The sequence below is a fragment of the Takifugu rubripes genome, chromosome 10, assembly GCF_901000725.2.
Source record: "Takifugu rubripes chromosome 10, fTakRub1.2, whole genome shotgun sequence".
Taxonomy (NCBI): domain Eukaryota; kingdom Metazoa; phylum Chordata; class Actinopteri; order Tetraodontiformes; family Tetraodontidae; genus Takifugu; species Takifugu rubripes.
The window spans coordinates 8,012,164-8,030,635 of record NC_042294.1 but is presented as its reverse complement, the minus strand read 5'-3'; the positions used below and the strand labels follow the sequence as shown (position 1 = coordinate 8,030,635).

The 18,472-nt window shown below is 49.9% G+C and overlaps 1 protein-coding gene across 2 annotated transcripts in view; it reads left to right on the top strand.

The window, feature by feature from the left end:
- The window catches only part of ptprn2 (protein tyrosine phosphatase receptor type N2), a 69,256-nt gene that overhangs the window by 5,831 nt on the left and 44,953 nt on the right, over positions 1-18,472 (top strand). Inside the window, exons 2-10 of one of the 2 annotated variants that reach the window (XM_029842474.1) lie at positions 93-143; positions 2,857-2,970; positions 6,640-6,896; positions 7,949-8,351; positions 8,436-8,693; positions 9,040-9,080; positions 9,158-9,489; positions 11,471-11,557; positions 15,349-15,428. In XM_029842474.1, coding sequence (XP_029698334.1) covers positions 93-143; positions 2,857-2,970; positions 6,640-6,896; positions 7,949-8,351; positions 8,436-8,693; positions 9,040-9,080; positions 9,158-9,489; positions 11,471-11,557; positions 15,349-15,428 — 1,623 coding nt within the window. Of the gene's footprint in view, positions 1-92; positions 144-2,651; positions 2,728-2,856; positions 2,971-6,639; positions 6,897-7,948; positions 8,352-8,435; positions 8,694-9,039; positions 9,081-9,157; positions 9,490-11,470; positions 11,558-15,348; positions 15,429-18,472 lie in introns of those variants that run through there. The other variant, XM_029842475.1, reaches the window with a different exon arrangement.

The window sequence follows — 18,472 nt, the reverse complement described above, 5'->3', positions numbered from 1 at the left end:
TTAGCGTAATTCACTTAGCATTTTCTCAATAGAACATGCTAGAAAATGAAGGATGATGATGATGATGATGATGATTGTGTTTTCTCCTCCAGGTTGCCTGTTTGAAGACGAGCTCTGCGCGCCGTACGAGTTCTGCGTCAACGGTAGGCCCTCGTTTTTTACGTCCAACTCAGCCCCAACCTCCGACCAGGTTCCGTTTTATTTTTACTATCAGTCATTCGGCGCGTCTGATATGTGCGTCAGTGTGGACTGTTACCATGACGACGCCTCACCCCGCTGGTGGAGGGCCTGTCACCTGGCAGATTCGCGCGTGTTTTTTGATTTCTCAACGTGGCTGCTGATGGTCGTCGCTGTGCTGAAAAGGTTAATGTATTCTGGGGCTCCGGGTGGCTGCAGCAGGCCGCGGCGCGGAGCACCAGGAGACGCTGAGCCACCTTACATTTATTTGTTTGTGGGAACGCTTGGACGGCGGAGGAGGGTCGTGTTCGGACTTCCCAGCCTTCCTCCTTTCCCCCCTGATACCCAATTGATGAGACGTGATGTAGCTGCGCGGTAAATCTCGTTATACGACCTGTCGCTCCGCAGCAGCCGGAGGATGGCGTGGGTGTAACCGGGCCTCGCATCAGCCCGTCCCCACGTCCCTGAAGGAGTAACCTGGTTTATTCTGGGCTGGGACGCTCGCTCTTCCTGACGCGTGCTGTTGCTATGCGACGTGTCAGAGGGGGGCACTGGTTATTTGGGGCTTTGCCAGTTTACTGGATCGGCCATCTTCCCGTGATGACGTCACCTGCTGCTGCGGACCAGGAACAACCTCAACCAGCCAAACAACCTCAACGGCTGTCACTGATTGAATCGGTCAATAACCATCCACAATAAATCATGCTAGCTCTTTGATCCCTTAAGTCTCTGAGGGGGAGGGGCTTCCTTGATGTTACTTTAAAGGCAGATGTGGTCATCTGGAGGCTACATTTTGATTTGATGGCGCTTTCAGGAGGTTACGCTCGGCTAAAAGCGCCAAACACTCAAGCAGCCTGAATTAGCCACGCCCCTCGCCCAGCCCAAAGTATCCCCGCCCTCCCCGAGTTATCCCCGCCCTTTCTGTGTTACCCCCGCCCTCCCCAAGTTATCTCCGCCTTCGCTGGATTATCCCCGCCCTTTCGGTGTTATCCCCGCCCTTTCTGTGTTATCCCCGCCCTCCCAGAGTTATCCCCGCCCTTTCTGTGTTATCCCCGCCCTCCCGAGTTATCTCCGCCTTCCATGCTGCATTTAACCCGAGGTCAAGGTCGTACCTGCGGCAGCTCATCACGAAGTCTCGAGGCAACGAGAGCAAAATCTTTCCGAGTGCGTTGTGGATCTGCGAGATCCCGAGAGTGGATCCCCATTGGCTGTGCGAGCGTGCTGTGATCATGAATTCAAAGCTGCATTTTCAGACACAAACAGGCCCAGATGGTGCGTGACCACTTCATTCCTACTTTTCCAATCACTGGAGCTTTTGTCTCTCCTCCACACGGGTCAACCGCCTGTTCCTGGTCTGGCTGCGTTTGTGACCGTTGGGGGGGGGCAACATCGGGATTCACAGCAGGAATTCCGTATCCCTGTAAACACGGCGCTCATCCAGATGCGGCGGCCTGTTCTTTGGGGGGAAAATCGCACGTTTAAGTGATTAACTGAAGCTGTTTAAACACGTCTGAGCTGTGATTTACTCTCCTCTGAGGTGAGAACCGCTGTCGTAAAAAACAACCCCCGATTCCTAACGCGCTCACCCCCCCTGTTTGCGTCCCCGCTTGTGTCTGGTTGCTAAAAGGATTGCCCCTGATGTTGGAGCGGGATGGTGGCTGTTGCCAGGGCAACCAATGACCATGTCTCCCTTCAGTTATTATGTAATATGCGCTCCCAGAGTTGAGAACCGATGTCAGACCTCTGCGATCGAAGCCCATTTTGCCTGTAAACATCAGAAAAGGACGAAAGCGCGTCGCTGTCGGCGAATCGAGCCCATCTGACGATCTGCTCTTCCGTAGGTGGGAAGTTTCTCCTCCGAGATCCTAAAATAACTCTCGCTGCCTTGTCTGCACAGATCCGCCACCTCCCACTGACTACTTCCTGCGCAAAGCTGTCATTTTCCCGCTCGGCGGCGGCGGCGGCGGCGGGAAGGTGTGGGGGTGGTTCTATGGAATCTGATTCCAATTCCAGAGTCGTCACCAGGGTCGGTGTCCCAGGATGCCGCCGAAGCAGCAGACAGCAGCACGGAAAGAACAGCGATGCGTGATTTAGCATCAGCCGCGCCGCTGATGTTAGCCGTCGGTGTCCGACATCGTGGGGCTAATTAACGGGAAGCTGTCGCGCGTGACAACATGGTGATTCGCATCATTATGCCTCGGCCCGTCGCTGCCGTGTACGAGCACTCCCACGTGGTCGCACGCACGGCTGCACGTGCACGTACTGGAGAGAAAAAGAAAATCTGTCTGAAGTGGACTTTCAAGGGTTCGTTCATTTGTATTCCAGACGCCGGATCAACATTCTGACCCTCCTGCGCCTCCGCAGCCCAGACCAGTCGGGGCTGATAGGGTCTGTGGCGTGGGTTGCCTAGCAACCGGTATTGAGCCAGGCGCGAGGCCGGCCGATAGGGAGATTAGCAGGGGTCCCTGATAAAGTCCTTCCTGTCACGAATGGCCGCTTATCGCGGCGCCGTCAGACGAGAAATGTCAGCCATTAGCTCCCATAAAACAGGTGATTACAGACAGAGCGCAGGTGTCGCGCGCCATTACTCCATTTAAACCGACGCCTCGCCGCCGCTCCACTTTGTTCGTGTTCAGAGAAATTTCTCATCCTTTCAACGTCTCTTTTCTTTCGCTGCAGATGGAGTGTTCGGAAGGTGTCAGGAGCTGGCTGGCGCCGACCTGCACACGTACCAGCTCTCTTCCTCGGCTCTCCAACGCCTCAGGATCCTCCTCCAGAAACTGGCACGTAAAGGTACGCGCGCCTGTCATTGTCTGAGTGCTTTTATACCCCGCAGACAGGTACAGGAGTGACAGGAAGTGCTTGTCAGCGTCTGCGTGGGTAAAACCAGCCAGAGAAGTCAAGCTGTCTCTTTGGCGAGGAGAGACTCTGAGTCCTACTGGGCCATTGTTCTGGCCGGCTGAGTCTGGCAGCCATTTTAACTGGTTCCCATACTGGGAGGACACCGAGAGCTAATTCTCCAGCTCAAAAGGTGCGAGCTAGTCACAACAGGTTCCAACCTAGAGACCATTTACTGCAGAAACAGTGTCCTTTTAATCTAATTGTCCCCAGAATTTCAGTTTTAGATGTGGTGGGATGTATTTTTGAACCTTTTCCGGTTAATTAATCATCAAACAGACAGGTGCCTCCATGATTTCTTAATATTTATGTATTTATCATTGGAGAAAATAACTAATAGTACACTTAGTTGTGCAGGGCAGACCTATGAATTACAGCACCCAACACTGTGGAGATGTCGTGACCACCAGGGGGCAGTATACACCTTTGCTTTACGCCTGTTCGTAATTGGCTGTGCGGGTCACCCAGAGCTTAATACGGTCTAACAGGCGTGAACCCCAAAAAATAATCATTAGAGGAAGGAGACGAAATATATTTTTAAAAAAGCAGAAAGAGGCGGAAAACACAGGCGCCCTGATGAATATTAACCCAGGCGAAACTGCACATTCATCTAAATCACTGCTGAAAACACAAGAGTGAGGAAGATTAGCAGAGATCTGCTGTGTCTCCCCCACCGGCCTCCTTTTTGTTAGCGATGTTTAATCTTTCCACACTTTGGTTCTCTCCTTGTGTTTAGAGACGCACATTTACAGGCACTGCAGACATGACATCATCATCTTTTACCCCCCTCCCCACCTTCTGCCTCCACATCCACGGACCACTGAGAGCATCACCTCCGAATGAGTCCGCTACACACCCGCTAATGTCTGCTGACATATTATTCTTATCATCCCGGGAGCCACTGAAGTGTCATCTCAGAGATGTGCCGCGACCTATTGTACCGTAACATGAATAGAAGAGGTGACAGAAGTGTGTGTGTGTGTGTGTATGGGGGGGGGAGCATCAATAGCATCGATTTACAACCCTCCTTATCTTGCATCAGCGGTGCAGGTAGGAATCAAACAATCTGTGTCCGCCTCGCAGCACTGGCGTCGTTCAGATCAATTATTGACCCTGCGCGGTAAAGGGTCTGGATGGTCTGCCCCCCCCCCCTCGGCTGGAGCGTTCTGTCGGGTGTCACATGTTTACCATCAACCCTTCTGAAGGCGAGAGCCCATGAAATGAGTGCAGATGGCTTTTAGAGTTGAAGATTAGCTCAAGATTAGCCGCGTGGAGCCGCAGCGATTCTGATAAACTGTGAGCTAATCCACATTTCTAATTTGATGAACAATATTGCATATTAAAACTGACCTTTTAATTGAATTTACTTTGCTAATTGAACCCCCCCCCCCCCCCACCAGCATCATGGCTAATTAGCCAAACCAAGAAAGACAGGTTTTAATTTTTTGCTCTTTACAACTAATAGATAAAACTTCATGTTTACCTGAGCATTAGTGCGCCATTAGCTCTGTTTGGAGGTGATTTTAGAGAGGAATCTTTAGGATTCTGTCATTGTTTCAGTCATTTCTGGAAACAAAGCTGAACAGAAGATAGAAGGATGTCAATATTTGTGCGGGTCCCCCTCCAGTGTTGCTAGCAAACAAATTTGGGGGACGACCTTTCACTTGTCACCTAAAATCTATCACTTCTGTGTCGGCGCCGAAGCGTGTAAACGAATCACTGCCGGTTTATATGAAACTGAAGACGATGGTTCCGAAGCAATGAGGGAGACGTCGAGCTTCAAGCCCTCGCCATCACAGAGAATCACGCCAGATTAACGCCCGTGCTCTTGATATATCACAGCAGACTTCACCAAGGTGCAATCAATTGATCCGCCAACCCCGCAGACGGTGGCGGATACTCTCCCGCTGCAGAGGAGGCGAGTCTGATGATGGATCGCAACATTTGCGTTCGTGGTATTGACAGGAAGGTGCAGTCAGCGGAGATAAAATGACAGGAACTGCTCCTGAAACCCCACATTTTCTCTGAAACAGCATCTGTTTCTCCTTTGTTCTGCTTGTTTCCACTACTCCCAGGTGATCAAAGGCCAGGCAGAATCAAACACATAATATAACTACAGTTTTAAAAAAAACTATAGTGAAAATGTTTTTAAAATGGCATATTAGCTGTAAAGCTAGTTCTTGGTTAAAATGAAACATAAATGTTGGACAATAAACAAAAGTGTTGGACAATAAAAAAGTATTCCAGTGATTGAACAATCCCACCGTGGGGTCTGCCAAAGAGATGCACTGCTGTTTTGTTTTTTTTAATTTAAAATTTGGATTGACATATTTCGCTTTGGCTAATTAAATGAAACACGCTGCTAAATTATTCACGCGCTCTCCCATCACTTCCTCAAAAATCAGTCGGTGGACAGAAGCAAAGGAAAAGGGGAAAATCTGCATTTCAAAAAAACGCCAGATGAAACCACAAGACATGTCGACTGGATGCCATCTAATAGGCTTTGAATATTTAGGACTCCCCCCCAACCCACACACACACCCACACCCACACACACACACACACACACACACACACACACACACACACACACACACACACACCTCTCCCCGTCACACGGGAAACAGACGGGAGGCCAATGGAAATATTTGGCTTCTTTGAGAGCCGTTGTGCTAATGGCGAGGCGTTAATTAACTGAGGCATTTGCGTGAGACGGCGCGCTAACCTTAACTGGGGAAAATAACAAACCAGGAACGTGCTGAGTGATGGGGCCTGCTCGTTTCTCCATACTTCCAGATGAATTTGCTTGACATTTAGCTCGTCGGTGCCGAGATAATCAGCTGAGTGGTTGATTGAGAGGAATCCAAACTCTCGCTTTGTTTCCTGGCTCCTGCTTTAAAAAATCAATTACAAATTCAGCCGTTGTCCCTTGAGGGTGAGCGCCCCCTGTAGGCCGAGGGGATGGAGGCGTCACCGTCAATGAGGCCCATATGTAACCAGCTGGTATCAACGGCAGGGTCCATGTGGATCCTTCAGGGCTGAAGCTCGGCTTTATTTTCCCGACGGCGTTCCAGGGTCGCGGCGACACGTGCTGACCGGCGGCATCCTCATCTGGTTAATGACCACGCATCGTTAGCCGCAGAGGCATTTCTTTAGATCCTGACGGTTCGGCATGTGGGAGGAATCTGAGCCTCAATTATTTCATGAAAATGTGATCAGCAAGCATCTCGGCGCCTGTAAATCCTTCACAACATCTTAGCTCCCTGAGCTGTTTATCGAAGGAATGCAGCGCCTTTTGGCTCGTCGGGAGCGGGGCCGTATTTTTTGGTGGAATTTTTGGGGTGTTCGGGGGGATGGGAGTAAGCTCCATCTGGTCTTGGCACCAGTGCACGTCGCCCCTGCCCAGCAGTTTCACATCCCAGCTATGTGTTGGCAATTAGCAGAAATGCTGGCGCGGCGTCAGGCCACCGTGTGACATATTCGCCATTTTCTGGCGCTTTAGCGGGTCGCCTGCAGGTGGGGTGTGTTTGAAGATCTGACCTTGATGACCTCTGGTGTTTCCAGGCTTGACCTGGCAGGATGACGTCACTCAGCAGGCCATCTCCAGAGAGCTCGCCAAACTGAGAAACACCCCTCTCCACCGGCAGGCGGTGCCTCCGGGCCCTCGCGCTGCCTTTGGCAGCTCCACAGACAGGAAGCTGAGGCCCAGCCAAGCGGAGCTCCACGGAAACCTCCAGCAGTACCTGAACAGCCTGGGACTCTTCTCGCATCCTGATGTGGGGGGACAATCGGGGGTCCAACGGCAGGAGGCCAGTGTCCAGGTAAACAGCTTCTACGTTAGCATCTACTAGGGTTAGCTTACCTCAGGTTGTTGCTTCATTGCTCCTCTGTCTCCGCCCCTCCCCCGCCGAGGGAGGGCCGATCTGAGTGATGTTCTGTCAACTCTTTGCATCGTCCCCACCTCGCATCCATAACACCGAGTTGAAGAGTTCAGGACCGCCTTTATGCAAGACATCAGCTCCCTGTCCCGTGCAGCATGATGGAGAGCAGTGAGGCTAGCAGCGTCCCGCCGCGCTAATGCCGTTAAGACCTCTTGGAAAGAGTGACATTTCCTCTCTATATTTGAATGACAGAAAATGGCAGCCAGGGTGATTGACAGTGACGTGGGTAATAATGTGGTGTGGATCCAGCGTACGAGCTGAAGCGTGGGCACTTATTATTCAGGTGAAAGAGAACGGCACAAAATCACACCTTCGGTTGCCAATTTTATTCCCTTTCATAACACCAAATGGCTCAGCGGCATCTAGACCTGTACCAGTGCGCCGTAATGCAAACATATAATTCACCAGTTGTCAGATATAAACTTGAAACGTTATATTATTTTTCCGATAAGGATTTTTTCTTCCCCTAGACTTTATTTTGACTGAAGAGACAAGTTTAAACTTGCATGAAATAACAGTCTGACTGACACTATCACGTCTAAGATTTCCATAAAGTAATTTCCAAGACCGGTTCTCTGGGATCTGGGTTCCCTGTTCATATCCTGTCCCGTCCGGCCGAGCGACGGCTGTCACGGCTTTGCTGACCCGGTGTAACCCCTCCGCTGTTGTCACAGGGAGGAAGATAAAAGAAACGTCGAGGTCTGTGATGGAGATTAATAACGTCGACTAACCGCAGTGGTAGCATGCTAACCTTTTCCCTGCGTGAACATATTTCTGTAAAACCTATTCATCTCTTTCAGTCATTCTGTCGCTCAAATCATTTATTACTCCGGATAGTTATGAAAAATGTGCGTTTTCATCGGCAGCTGCGTTTTGTTTCTGAAACCACGTCAGCAAACGTGGCTACAACAAATGTCACTTCTGTGTCACAGAATGACGATTTCAAGTCCGATCCTCCGTTTGAGTCTGGCTGGTCCAAACCAAAGCCAGGCTGGAAGGAGACCACCCTCTACAGCCTTCACAGAGGCGACGGAAACCCTCCGCTCACCAAAGTCATCACCAAGACTGGCGAAGGCAGACACCCTTCGCTCAGCAGTAAGGACCCGGGAAGGAACGAGCTGCCATCCAAACAGCTGGAGCGGCTTCTGGCGCCGGGTGCTAAGGAGGCGTGGCCTACAGGGAAGCTCCGTTACCTCAACTACATCCACCCTGTTGGCCACTCAGAGTCTCAGCTGGATTTCGGATCCAGCCCCCAAAGGCCAAATCCAGATAAAGTTCTCTTTCAGACCAGTCCAAATCGACACGCTTCCAAAGAGCCTCTCGGCATCAGCGATGGTAAAATCCTCCTCGCTGTCCATGTTTCACAGACCTGGTCGTTGCTTTGATGTGACGGTGAACTCCTCCTCTTTCCCTGAGCAGATCACTTCATCCAGAATGTGGTGAACCAGTTGGGACCTCACAGCATCCACATGGACTCCTTGATGGGAAACAACCTTGAACAGCTGGCGCAGGTCATCGCCGAGGTGATGCAAGAGGAGCAGCCCAACGTCGAAACACAGCCCGCTCCCGCCATCCCCGCGAGGGGCAAGGAGGGCGGCGGGAACCAAGACCAGGACCTGAAATCAAACAGAGTGCAGGATCTGATCCAGGAAGACTCTGAGAGGATGAAACAGAAAGGTCAGCGAGTGAATTGAGCTTTGTTGGTTATAAAAGACAAGTTTATCTTTACAAAAGACACGTTTATGTTTACAAAAGACACGTTTATGTTTACAAAAGACACATTTATTTTTACAAAAGACACGTTTATCTTTACAAAAAACAAGTTTATCTTTACAAAAGACACGTTTATGTTTACAAAAGACAAGTTTATGTTTGCAAAAGACAAGTTTATGTTTACAAAAGACATGTTTATCTTTACAAAAGACATATTTATTTTTACAAAAGACAAGTTTATGTTAACAAAAGACAAGTTTATGTTTACGCCTCTTTCGCTCACTTCCATTGCTTTTATTTGATTTTCCAGGCCAACAAACAGACAGCGTAGACAAAGATCCTGTTGACAAGGTGAATTTAAAATGACACATCATTGGTTTCAAATTGGTGAGAAGAAGCTTAATGAGAAAATCTTTGGCTCCAAACAGCACAAGGTCTTTTTCTCCAAACTCCTGGACTACCTCAACATGGAGCCCTTTGACAATCCTCCAAAGGCCCAGAAGATGGTTGGGATGGAGAACGTCCACAGCCAGACGAAGCAGGGCCAGGTCCCCATCCTGCAAGAGAAGGTGGATGCCCCTCAGATTGGGGGGCCCGACGGCCAGGTAGACTCGGAGATCCAGAGGTGGATGCAGGGAAAGCCGGAGGAGCCGAAGAAGTCGGACTTGAAGGTGAAAACCCAGCTGGTCCACATCGGGGTCAAGGAGTTCTCCAGCAGAGGGAAGGGCCGGCACTTCGGCTACATCATCACCGGCTCAGAGTGAGTTTGATCCAAATGTACCAACCAGTCCACCAGGCACACGTCCCCCTATAAGAGCCGCTCCCCGGCGGTTACCATAAACCCACTCCTCGCTTCTCTATATTACACTTTATGGCTCCATTCACCAGTTGTTAGCGGCCCCGTTGGAGCCTTTTCAACTCATTTCACGCACCTCAACGTGGAGCACATGTTCCGTTTTGTTCTGTGACATAAATGCGCCTTTTAGAGACGTGTTTCCCGCCCACATATTCCTGCCTTCATGGAAGGATGCTGTAGTTTGAAATCCCTCTGTGTGTGCAGCACCTGATTACAATGGCGGCGATGATAAATCCCTGCGTGTGTGGGTATTACCGCCCCGTGTCACAGCGTTAATAGTGATACTTTGTCAGGAAAGGTAGCCAAGTTCCGTCTCACTCTCTCGCCTCTCTGTCCGCTCAAGCTCAGCAAAGATAAGTTTCTATCCGCTGCGCCCGTGGCCCTCTCTTAAATCCCTTTATGGCGTTATCTCTTCTGGTGTCAGCGGGGCGTCCTTCACCTGTTCAACAGTGGTGGGCTCATAAAGGTCCGATGGGGACGATCTTTATTGTCACACATATACAAACACAGATTAAAAGAGAATACAGTGCGGCGCGTGGGCACGGGGGATGGAAGCAGGTCACCTTCGGAGTGAAATATCTTCACCTCCTCCTCCTCCTCCTCAGACACCTATATGCTGTCCGTGAAGGTGTCCGCATTTGCCGCAGATCTCACAGTTGTTGTCCCCCAGCTCCTTCACATCCTGCAGTGAGGCTACGCTAACCTGCTTATCAGACAGCTCCTGACATTGAGGAGGGGGGGAGGCGGCAGAGGAGGGGGGGGGGGGCAGCTTGGGGAATTGGGGAGAATACAAGAGAAAGAGACGGAGAGAGCGACCCAAGGGGAAAGTGCTAACATCAACAACCAAGTCACTCCTAGAGCTTTCCACTGGCTGGAATTACCGCAGAGGGGTGCAATCGTGTCTGGAATTGCTTCTGCGAATCTTTAACTTTCAAAAAACCCCTTAAAAAGTGGACGGAGAAGAAGCGCCCGCACTCTCAAGGGTGAAGAGCGCTTCTGCGGAAAGCATAGAAATGATAAAACACGCAGTATCCAGGGCTGCATGGGATTGGCTCCCAGTTTATTTGCCATTTATGTGCCATGGAGAGGCAGCAAAATCGCAACAATGTTGCATTATGGGCCGTGACTTTTCACCGCGTGTCACCTTGCCGCCACTCGGCAGTCCCGGTAATTCCAGGTTAAGCTGTCAGCAATAAAGATGCTCCGTGCATGTGTGTGCGCGCGCGTGCGGCTCTCTCATTTCCTCCTTGGCCTGCAGATTGCCTTTGTTTGGTCTATTTCCTCGGCGATTTGCTCTCCGAGCGGGAATGCAGCCGCGGACTGAGCTGAGATGAGGCATGGCTTTATCAGACCACCATTACACTTCACCCCCCATTCCATTTGCACGTTATTATTCTCATCTCACCGTGAGGGAGCGTGCACGCGGCGCCCTGTTTGTGTACTCTGCGTTATCGTGTTTTGCTGTGCAGCCGGCGAGCGTGTGCACGGAGTGGGGACGTGCGTGAGGAAGAAAAGATGAGGGAGGGAATGGAGCGTCCATATGATGCAGCCATTACACCTCATGCAGGTTCCATTTGCACCTTATTGTTTGTCTCACGGTTTGAAAAAACGCAGGTGATTTAGCAAGCCCGAAGAGGCAGCTGATCCCGTCTCCCTTGGCACGGCTCCGTGCGCGTTGGTTTGTGTTTGCGTGCGTCCCTTCCGCCCGGCACGCGTGTTTGTGTGTACATGTGTGCAGGACAAACACAGCCTGGGCCTGAGCGCAATGACCCATTTGTGGGTTTCGAACTGTGCCAGCATCTTCCTGAAAAACAGGGTTTTAATGGGTGAATGGCGGCGCCGTTCTCATTTGGATCAGTGACCCCCGCCTGTTTCTCTCCCCCAGGTCCCTCACCGCCGCCCAGGCCTCCGAGCTGATGGAGCGGCTGACGCAGCGGCTGAACCTCCACGCCGCTGACCTCACGCAGCTCTCGTACGTACAGTCGAATCCTGCAACATGTAGACTACATGTGATGGGAGATGGGGAGGGGCTGTAAAGGAATCAGCCAATTTAAGCACATTGACTAAATCTTAGTTTAGCTGGACCTGTTTGAGCTCTGACCTGTCTGTGATTGGTCACATGATGCGGGTGGTGAAATATTTAGGGTTTACACCTCCGACGCATCGTAAATCATGATTTATTTTTCGGTTAAAGTAAAGGTCAGCTCTCTGACAACAGTTTAACATCACTATGCAGCCACTTCCAGAGCCCCAAGAGGTCTTAATGCGCTTACTGGCCAGTGAGTTTTAGTAAAACTACTAGTTTTGCTCTCCAGAATGTGGTTAGTTGGGTCATAAATTAGAATTAAAACACACGAAAATGTCAGATTTGTCAGTGCTGCTCATCCACGCAGCCCTCATTAGCATAAGTCATACAAACCGGGCCCCTTGACACCATTATTAAATGTTCTGTTTTGTGTCTGTGAGTTTGGAATAAAAAGTTAGCGAAGGTTGCCCAGATGCTGCACAGACTGGAAATGCTGCTCCGCTCTGCTTGAGACTGTAGGCGTTTGTTGTCTCTCTGGCCTTTTGTAGTGTTTGGCTTTTGGTGGGGAGCAAAATCAGACCTAATTACCTCCAGACTCACACCGATGCCTCACGTATTCAAAACGCTGCCTTGCCACTGTTGTCACAGTACGCCGTGTCAAAGAGAGTGCCGCGCCGCCGTCAAGCGACTCCGGGTTGGAGGCGGGAAGAGAGCGAATCAACAGCCAGAGATAGAGGAAGTTGTCAGCAGGAGCTGCTGGTTAATGTATTAATGAGCAGGTGAACCGTCCTTGAACCCGGGCAGCTTGGTGCTCATGTCATGGCCACGCTGTACGTTTGGTGTCAGTCCTGGTAGCCGGCAGAGGAGGTGCGCTCACCTAAGATCTGACAAGACTTTCAAGGCACCGCGGCAGGAGAAGTGAAGTCGGTGCGTGGACACACCTGCGGCATACCAACACCCGGCTGCAGATCCAGGCTCTCCAGGCACGGATGACAGAGGGATAGCTGCCTACGGTGACCTTCGGATAGATGTTGAACCTCGAGTGCCGCATTTGCAGGAACAGAAGTCATTGATTGAGTTAATCCTGTTATTACACTGGTTTTCACGTAAAGTGACTCCACCGTCCAGAGACACAGCTGTCCAGCGTTGACCTGTCCTCAATCTGTGCAGGAGGGAACCTCCACTTGTTAGCATGGAATGGGTCTTAATCAAACCAGCAGGATATGTGCTATTTCTACCACAAGAGATGCCGATGAGACATCCCATAGCTGCGCATCTATCTGTCCATTACAGCTGGATAGTGGACATCGTGAAGGGTCCATCTATGACACTGTCCTCCTCGACCCCAGTCAAAGGTCCCATGTGTTGCTTATGTGCACAGGAAGTGACCTCAGCTGTCATAACTCAACTAATATCTTCTTGCGTCAAAGGCGTGATCTCTGATTAAATGTAGACGAGCCCCGAGAGGAAGAACCGGAGAAGAGACCCTCAAAAAATCAGCCGAGGCTGAGAGGAACGTCGCGGAGCACGAGGAGGGGGCGCTTAGGTGCCGGCGCAGTTGAGACTCGTGCGCTGTCTGTGCAATCATGTGGCAATAATCAGCAGTATATTGGCTTCTCAGCGAAAGCCTTGACAGGTTCCTCCACGGATGACGTAAGTGTTTTGCCCGTCAGGAACACTAGGGGGAGTGGGACGCACGCTCACAAGTACATTCTCACACGCGTTCTGTCGCAGGCGCTCATGCACACCCCTGCTGACACACACTCGTCATGTCCCAGCAGCACAGCTAATATGGAGTCCAAGGCTTACACATCCGATAACACCAGAAACAGCGTGAAGTCCTCTAGATAGCTAATCAAGGGGAAAAGAACACCGCGGCAGCAGCAGTGTCCTTTTCCTCTCCTGTAAGTAAATCAGGCAGCTTGGAAGAAAAAAAAAGCATATATGTGTGTGTGTGTGTGTGTGTGTGTGTTTATACACACATTCATACGTATCACGTCCGTTCAGATGGAGATGCGTGAAGATCTCTGGCAGAACACCTTGAGCCAGGCGGGAGACGAGATTGTGGAAATATTGACATTTACAAGAGCAAACAGAGCCCAGGTGAAGGCATTAGAGGAGGACATTTCCCTCATAGCCGCGCGCGTGTGCGTGCAGCCGTGTTCACAACCGCACGTGTGCGAGCCGGGCTCCGTCTGACGGACAGCCTCGGCTCGACGTCGCCTCTGGCTGCCTGAGTGTGTGTGCAGAGAGCTGACTGATGGTAAGAGGGGGGGGTCTGGGTCACGGCGTCTGGCAGCCCAATCCATCTCCCTTCTTGTCGTGCACTATGCAGAAGTACATTATAAAGGTATGTACTCTCGCCAAGGCCGGACTGTAACAACTTAATGGGGCCCTGTAACAGCTGAGTGATTTAGGACGTCTCAGGTGTGTTCCTGTTCGCTCAGTATTACAGAAACCATCCGTCCGTGCACGCGACGTCCTCCGAAACACACACACTCACTCCTGACATCGTTCATATTAACAGCACGCAGACCCGGTTAGCGCCTGCCTGGTAAACATAGCGTTTAACAGAGAAAACGCCAAATATTTCCCCCAGGAGCAGCCGGAGAACAAAAGTGGAGATAAAAGGGAGTGAAAATTGGACTTGTTTAGCCCAGCAGATAAAAGCCCGACTATAAATGAATTGTGATATTACTCTAACTACCGACTGTGCAACGAAGAATAATTATTCTTGCTGTTAAGAGCCTCCTCCACAAGCCTTAATGGACATTTGTGCCAGAAGTTTAGGAGAATGAGGAGGTGTCGCTCTCGCAAGAGAGAGAACACAAATTAAAAGCCTGAAAATGCAAATTGCCACATTAAATGTGGATCTATATGAAGGAAAGTTCAACTCAATCTTGAGTTTGAGTGGCCAGTTAAAGTCAGGCTCTCGGAATATTCTGGGCAGTAATAGATAAAAGTAATTAAAATGCAGATTACGGTCTTTAATCCTGACATTAAACTGTCAGAAGTGACCCGTGTGGGTTCTCTCGCACCTGACGGGAGTCGTCCTCCCGACTCAGGGATTCATTATGCCGCCCCGGTTCGCCGTCACTTCCTCGAACGTCCCTGATTTAATTTTGAACTTTGATGAGAACTTGAGGAAAATGATCCGACTGCTGCATTCCAGCATTCTGAGCGCGTCGGCCTGATTGGCCCATTGGGGGAACCACAATTACAGCTGAAAACCAGCTGCCATCTTTGTTTCTGATTGGCCCCGACAGGGTTTTTATCATTCACGGGGATGATGTGTTTGATATTGTGATTTCTTTTATGTTGTAGCAGATTCTTCTGTTGTTGTTATTTCAGCTTTTTGTCACATGAAATTCTTTTTTTCACTTTTTCTAAAAGAATATTTAAGCACAGTTTTTAGAATATTGTAGAAGACCAGAGAAATCCCTCTTTTATATGAAAATTAGCATTTCTTTCCCCTCCCTACTGCTGGGAGCTGTTGCAGGCTCTGGTGGGATTGTTAGATTCTATTTCAGTGCCAGGGACCGCAGGTATTTTTTCCGCTCAGGGGAAAGAAGTTTGTCTCTTACTTCAAGAACAGGAATTTTGGGTGATATTTAGCCCTCCGGCATCACGTTTCAAATATCAATCCCAATAGTTGATGCAGGCGTGCTGACATAGTTAGCATGTAACATATTGGGAAAACCAGCCAGGATTCTCTAACGCTCTTTTTTTTTTTACAGTGTCTTGGGACCAGCGTTGACTTTCCGGCTCGGCCCCAACCCCAAGAATCTGACCACTGCAGACCTGGTACAGGTTGCAGGTAAGATCCTCACACGCACCGGTCCTGAGCCCGGGGCTCGTTACTGCCCACCAGGCCGCTCTGTCAACGCCTCTGCGCGCTGTCACTCTTGAAAGGCTGGAGTTCATCATGTCCAGACAAACCGCTTCCTCAAAAGAGGACTATCAAAAGGTTGCAGTGACAGATGACCATCAATTACCGAGGCGCCGAATCTCTGGATGGTTTCTCCAGCGGTGCGAGTGGTGGAAACGGGTTCACTAGCCAATCATTTCCACCGTTTGTGTGTTTGAGTGTGTGTGTGTGTGTTACTGATAGATGGCCATCACCTACAAAACTCCAGGATATCCTCTATATGTGTGGAAATGACCGAGTAATGTTCCCAACAGCCGGTGTCGTCCAAATTCGTTCGCATAGGTGTCACGGATCAAAGCAAACCCGCGCTTTGATGCCTTGGTCTCTGAGCGGGAGCTTGACCTGGAGTTTGGAACATTTATCGGGGATTATCATGGCGTTTATTTAATACTCTCCCCGCCTCCCCGTGTTGACGTGAGCGAGAGCTAATGATGGGTGTTCGCGTGGCTGAAATGTCAGATTAAACGTTAAGTCAAGCCGATCGTCAGTCCGACCCGTGCTGATGAATTATGAGGAGGCCCAGCCGGGGAAGCGGTTCGTGAGCCAGACCGCTGGAAATGTACCCGAAATGATGGAAGTTAGTTAAATTCTTCCGCTGCTTCTTTCCAGCTGCTAACACACGCCTGACAGTGACTTTAATGCAATATGGCCTCCGTGCTGTGATTTCAAAGCGGACACCAGGCGGCACGGCAACAGCATGGGTTTTCAAGGTCTGGAAATCCAACTGACACCCACATGCAGCGGCCACCTGGGTAATCCTGGCTGACCATTGCCGTATGTGTGACTGCGCATAAATGACACGGCCCCGTAATGAACTCATCAAAACCCCCGCTGTATTCAGCTCAGCCCGCTGTCGAGAGCCTGCACGGCGGGTTCATCGCAGCCATTAAACTGGGAAGGCAAGTCGTCCGAAGGCATGTGAGATACTGCTAATAAAGTCTTCTTAAACTGTTTATGTGGACCAGAATGAATGAAGGCATTTGGGCTGCATATTTTAAGGGGAAGTAGTTCATTTGCAATTATATTTAGGCTATAAAGATGCTAGTTCGGAACACTGCCTACTCCAGATTCACCACTATCTTGAATGGATTGTAAGCGTGACTAGAGGGAAATCAAAGAGATTGTCTTTGAAATCAAAGGACTTTTCTGTCAAATCAGAGAAACTTTCTTTAAAATAAAATCCGTTTTCTTAGCAGTCATCAGTCATTTTCGGTGTGTTAATGGAAACTTGGGAGGATGCAAATGTTTTTAATTTTTCTTACATTTTGATCATAACATTAGTTGCCAGACAGACATGAAGCTTTTAAGGAATTTTTTTTTGGAAAAAAGGAAATGGAACCGATCCACAACCCTGTGGCACACCCCAAACAACTTCAACATAGGTTTCACAAGATAGAAAACTTTATAAGAGCTGTTCTTAAAACCAAACAAATCTTATAAATTGTATCTGGTTTTTTTTTCTTCTACATGCCAACACACAATAATGTGCCATCTTTAATAAGGCTAATAAAATGGTTTTAAAGCAGCGGGTTCAGGCGTACTTTACTGTAGTCTAGGGGCCACATACAGTACAGTTTACTCTTAAGTGGGCCGGCCTGAAGCTAACACAGCCCCGCTAAGTTCTCCTGTCCGTCTCTCTGTCCATCCCCTCCGTTTGATGAATAGACAAAGGGCCTCGGTTGAAAGGCACGGACAGTATAGAGGAGATTTGATAACTCATTGAAAAGCATCTTTTGCAGCAGGTTCTTAGCGGCTGTGTGGTGAAAGGCCTGCTGGGAGGTCTGACTGTATTAGCGGAGGTAGAGGCTCTTGTGTTCTGCTCAACTGGAAAACCGCAGGACAAAGACCCGCGCTGCCTAATCCCTGCTCGGCTCCAAAACAAAAGGGAAAGCTGCTGCTTTATCAAAACTACAAGGCATTCTGTGTGTTCGCATCCGTGCGTGTGTGTTTTCTTCTTCGATCCCCCACCACCACCTTTAATGCAGCTGTGCTCGTGCTGGGCCAGGAAAATGATTTGTGTGCTATTTGATGAAGTGGCAGCCGAGCTTGTTAAAACCAGTGTCGAGGTGCGCTGTTTAAAACTACTTTGTTGTTTCATTTTAATCTGCCAGCGATTGCTAAACGTGTAAATCAACCTCCGGCTCTGTCCGAGCTCTTCTCTTGCCACCACGCTGGTGGATTTGAGGCTCTCCTTGGAGGTTTTCGCTTTATTTTCTTGCAAGTTCCTGCTGCGTGTTTGTTTTTGAGCTGATTGCCCGGTTTTGTTGGGTTATTAAGCAATTTAATTGGTCGTCTTTCTCTGTGAGAGTAGGAAAAAAAAAAAAGGATCTTGTGGCCTCAGCCAATGGCGGGCAGGCCAAACGCCACGCTGAAAGAGGGTACGTGTGTGTTAAGGCAACTGGTAGGTGGTGGGTGGGAGCTGGGTGAGGGCACTTCTATTGTCACGGCTGTCACGGCTGGGCGACCCCAGGCCCCCAAAGAGGCCCCAAAGGCCCCAAAGGCCACGCTACAGCAATAAGTCCACGTTCCCCAGGCCGTGAGAACCCTGGCCCTGGTCAATGAGCGCTGGGAGCTTGGGGACCAGGGGAGCAACTGGCTGGGCCATCTGGACCAGAGAGCAGACACACCCTGACACACGGCTGTCACCCGGGGGTGACACGTAGAGACGTGGACCAAGTCAGTGTCGTCTTCCGTGTTCCAGCGCACACGCCCGTATGAGAAGGAGGGTGAGAAAATTCAGTTGGAGGGGGTCTACTGGTTCCAGCTCCTCTGTAAAAAAAAAAAAAAAAAAAACCCAACAAAACCCCACAACCATCTTGTCTCACCGCGTGTTTAAGTGTTTTTGCACCAAAGCAGATGGTCGGAAATGCACTGAATGAGAAGTTTTCCTGAAAACCGAAAGGAGAGACTTTGTGGGCAGATGCGTAGCGTCC